Source organism: Egretta garzetta, unplaced genomic scaffold (genome assembly GCF_000687185.1).
Source record: "Egretta garzetta isolate BGI_Z169 unplaced genomic scaffold, ASM68718v1 scaffold287, whole genome shotgun sequence".
NCBI classification, from domain to species: Eukaryota; Metazoa; Chordata; class Aves; order Pelecaniformes; family Ardeidae; genus Egretta; species Egretta garzetta.
Genome location: NW_009260435.1, coordinates 2,427,705 through 2,432,318, shown reverse-complemented (window position 1 = coordinate 2,432,318; position 4,614 = coordinate 2,427,705). Strand labels below are relative to the sequence as shown.

At 51.3% G+C, this 4,614-nt stretch overlaps 1 protein-coding gene across 1 annotated transcript in view; it reads right to left on the bottom strand.

The window, feature by feature from the left end:
• Window positions 1–2,669: 2,669 nt before the first annotated feature.
• Window positions 2,670–4,614, bottom strand: part of SCAMP5 (secretory carrier membrane protein 5) — a 4,450-nt gene continuing 2,505 nt past the window's right edge. The window contains exons 3-6 of the mRNA XM_009643792.2: window positions 4,207–4,363; window positions 3,346–3,447; window positions 2,997–3,114; window positions 2,670–2,885 (exon numbers count right to left, since the gene is read on the bottom strand). Of these exons, the coding sequence (XP_009642087.2) occupies window positions 2,691–2,885; window positions 2,997–3,114; window positions 3,346–3,447; window positions 4,207–4,363 (572 nt within the window). The 3' untranslated portion in view covers window positions 2,670–2,690. The remainder of the gene's footprint in view (window positions 2,886–2,996; window positions 3,115–3,345; window positions 3,448–4,206; window positions 4,364–4,614) is intronic.

Sequence of the window (4,614 nt, the reverse complement as noted above, 5' to 3'; positions counted from 1 at the left end):
CTAGCACCCACCCCACAGCGGCGGGGGGGAAGAGCCCACCCCAGGCACCTCCACAAGGGCAGGCCGGTGGGTTCAAGCTCCTCCGAGCGCTGCATAGCACGGTGTTAGAGATGGTGGCGGGCAACAAGGGGGAAAAAAAGCAGGAGTGTGGGGGTAAAAGGAGAGCGCCCGAGGGGCGCAGGGACGCCGGCTGCTCCTGGGTCCCCGCAAGAGGCAGCAGGCAGCTCCAGGGGCAGATGAGCCCCAGGAGGTGTTACAGACCAGGAGCTAAACCTTTCCTACAGGATTGGGGGCAGCTGCGGAGAGCTGGCAGGGAGAAAAGCAGGTTAGAGGACTGCTGGTTTATTGTCTGAAGCAGGACAGAGCCGGGATGGGTGGTCCCCAACCCCTCCCAGGGTGCTGTCACCCAGAGCTGCCTCCTCACCCAGCAGCAGCTCTCCCACCCCACAAGTTCCACAACCAAGGCAACCCCCACCAAAAAGCTGCAGCAGACTAAAAATAAGTGCAGCAAGAGCAAGGGTATGGTACCCTGCCCGGCCAGGGAGGCTGGAGGCACAAGGGCACATTTCAGTGGCTGGCGCTTGCACACCCAGGAGACGTGCTGGAGAGAAGGGTTAGATGCTGAAGCAATGTCTGTTAGTGACAGCTTGTTACAGTTATTATTTATGCATCTGGGTTGTAAATGCAAAAGGTGAAGTCACTTAATCCATCATTTCTCAGACACTGATGACAGAGCACATGATTTGGCATAGTAAGTTTTAGGCTAGCTATAAATGAATTGCACAATATTTAAACCTGATAAAGTACATAATAGGCTCAGCAAAGGATTACTTTTCTCCTTATATTTTATACATCTATATACACACACACACACGCACACACACAGGCATTTTATCATTAGCTGCATTTTAGTCTTGTCAAGAGACAACTGCCTACTGCGGAATGACTGAAGTGATACCCTTAAAAAAGGAAACTATTCTTGGGGTGCTTTTCTGGCAAAGAGAAGTTCCTCTTTGGGGTGACTCTGGTGGGTAGGAGTTGCAGACAAGCGTCACCAGACAGCCAGAGGCATCGGGGACGAGGGGCTGGGGACTCGCAGGGCTCTGGCTGGCTGTGGGGACAAGCGTGGCACACAGAGCTCATTCCCTGCAGCAGGCAGGAGATAAGTATCTCCTGCCAAGAGCCAAGGGGCCGGAGCAGATTCCATTTGGGCTGCTTTTCTAGAACTTGGAGAGAAATTTGGCATGTTTAAAGTGCGTTTAGAGTCTGAAAAGCATCTTTGAGAAGGAGCTTTGCCCCACAGCATCCATCAGCTCCCATTTACAAACCGATCTGTTCCAGGGTCTTCCAGTCACCTTTCCCAGCTGCCACAGCCCAAGAGGTAAGTCTGAGCTCAGCTGCCTCCCGCAAGATTATTTAAATGACAATAATGATTTAATGAGTGCAAGATCATTATTTAAAGCCTGACCTCCCCTAACTGGGCAGGGATTCAGGGCTAACAGAAGCAGCAATCTCTGCACCAGGAAAATACATGGCTGTGTTTCACCACACTGTTCAGAAGCACAAGTGAGCAGGAATCCTCCCCCCCAGCCTGGAGGTTTCCTAAAGATCCTTAAATGAGTGCACGCCTCAAAAGCCAACAGGGACAAATCTTGGCCTCGCTATTTACATGGTTGGTGAGATCAGTTGTATGTGTTTGACATACAGGGTGGCAAGATTTGACCCAGAGCCTTACCCAAGAATAGGTCCTCCAAGAAACACTCTGCCAATTTTATAGCTGCTTTTCAAAAATAGAAGCCTTTTAAAAAAAAAAAAAAAACAACAAAACAACAGACTCAGGATGCGGAATCTAGAACAGGACAGTCGTACCCCCCAGGGAAAAACCTGTCCTCACTCCCCAACACACACACACAGCGCGCCAGGGCTCCTGCCCACAGTCACACAGGAATACTGGTCTTCCACATCAAAACATTTACAACACCACACACCGAGAGAACTTGTAGATCCTGAGCCAGGGTGTAAGATTAAGAGTCTCTTGGCTTCCAGCATATCAACAGCAGGATTTAGGGTTTCTTTTTTCCCCCCCCCTTTCTTCTTTTTTTTTTTTTTTCCCTTTTTAAATGCTAAATCAGCCAGCCATCTGCTAGTTAAAAAGCAAAATAAAAGGGAGAATTCCCAGGATTGCTTGCCCTTGCTGAGACGGTGGCAAGTGGCTGGATGCTGAGACTGAAAGAGAAAACTCATACACATCGGAAACCTTATTCCAAGAGGGGAGATGGGTGCTGGTTGCTATTTTTATCTTTCCCTTTTGGGTGGGGTGCGGGGGGGCTGTTTTTGTGGTTCTAATGTACACCTATCACCACAGTAATTAAAAACCACCACCATACACTATTTCACAGGGAAAAAGAAGACACATGAACGTACACTTACTACCACACAATAAGAGCCCTGCAGGTCAACTCACGGCCTCTTCAAAATTAAGAAAAAAAAGAAGAGCTGAAGACAAGAACAGGGGAAAGAAAAAAAAAGAAAAAATCCAAAATGATTTTGTTACAAAGGGTGGGAAAAGAAGAACTGTTACGGTACACTCCAGCTTTCTGAAATAGCTGCAGAAACTCAGCTTGGCCATCCTCCTCCTCCCTTTCCCCCCCCCCAGATCTTTCTTTCGCCTGAGGACAGAGTCCTGCTGCTCACATCTCGTTGGAGTAGGTGTAGTTTGGGGTGGCTGAGTACTGCGTCTCGTGCTGCATCATGGCCCCCTGCGCCGCCCCCATTGCCGCGCTCTGTGCTGCCTGCTGGACATGGGGGTTCTTCCACGCCCCCGTGGTCCACTCCTCCTGGGCTTTGCTGAAGCTTCCCCCACTCCCCCGGTAAAACTTGTGCACCTGTAGCAGATTGGAAAGAGAAAATCCAGAGATGTTGAGCAACTGCAGCTCATGCTGACCCTCCAAGGGTAGTGGTGAGGGCTCCCCTGAAGCAACATGGTACCCCCATACCATAGTGAGAGCGATGAAGGAGAAGACCGCCATCCCCGTGAACAGGACAGTGGGGATCAGCATCACCACAGCCGACCCCACATTGGTCCCGAAGAAGGAAATCGCTGCAATCCAGCCGCTGCAAGGAGATGGAAACAACCGTTCAGCAACCTGGGGCTTTTCCCGGCTGGCTCTACACACCGCAGCCTGCCAGCATCCCACCCCTGCAGCCCTCCCAGCTCTTCCAACCCTCTTCCCCAAGGAGAAAAGCTTCTGAAGCACCCAGGATGTTAAAACACCAAGAGGCCACAGCCACCAGCTCAACAGTGACTTGTCCTTGCACCCAACACTAGAGCAGTGTCTTCCTTACCAGACGCCCCAGCCAGGGATTCCCACTGCCTGGATAATGCTGATCACCAGCTGGGCCATGAAGGTGAAGAAGAAGGCCATGAAGCTGAAGGAACTATCTGTCCTGCAAGAGAAGGCTCAGTCACTCCCTACACCTCCATCCCTGCTGCACTACATGGGAAGGGAGATGCTCCCATGTCTCAGACCCTTTCGGGGCAGAAGCGGCTGTGGTTTAGCGAGAGGGTGGTGAGAATCAGAGCTGCCTGCAAAACAGCAGACGCCAGTGCAAAACGATAGGCAAGGGAGAAACTGCGAGAGGCTGAAGGTGGTGAAAGGGCATCTGGGGAAACCACGGGGCACTGGACCCTCCCCACAGCCCGGCCAGCTCTGCGCATCAGGCAGGAGGGCATCTGTGTCCAGACACGGCTCTTGGCTCACCCCACCCCACCATCAGACTCCACCTTCCTGCACAGGGAAGAAATACACCCCTGGTTTTCTAGATTTGGGGATCCTGCACTGGGGATTGACCTCAGCAGCACAGATAATCAACAGAAACATCTCATGGAAAAATATAAAAGAAGCCTCAAGGATGGGCAGGAGGGAAAAATTGGTGCCCCAACTGCATCCTCACCACTCCCCCTAAGGCTGCGCACGGGCACACACAGGGTGTCTTTATATCACCTAGTTGGGGTTTTGGCCTTTGGGAAATCCCAAACACCCTTGCTTTGAAGGTTAGAAAGTAAAGCTAAAGGGCTGGACAGAAAGAGTAGAAACTCCCCCAAATATTCAGGCAACACCCCAAGCTAAGCACTAACCATTTAGGAAGGAAAACAAAACAGAAAAAAAAGACCATGATAAGCCAGGCTCAGGGGTGACCACTTACTTGAAAGCTTTGTAAATAGGTCTAAACCAGCAGACATAGGAGCAGGGCGTAAAGAGAATGAGCCAGAGAATTGCCAGTCCAAAATTAACAGCTCCACCGCCTCCAATGAGCCATGCGAGGCAGCCAACGAGATTCACCGCCAAGGTGATGCTGTTCACTGCAAACACACACACACACACACACACAGAGGGAGCACAGTAGCGTGTATGCAAGGATGTCAGTGCGATGCGAGAGACCCCAACCCCAGGGATGCCCGTGCAGGTCTGACCTCCAGAGGGTTTGGCCAGCTATCCATTACTCTAGCTGGATTTCCCTTAATTTCACTTAAATTAAGCTGGCTGAGTGCGGGAAGCATCCCCAGGCTGGCTTGGGCAAAGGAGGCCTAACCTCAGCTGAGGAGCAGGAGAG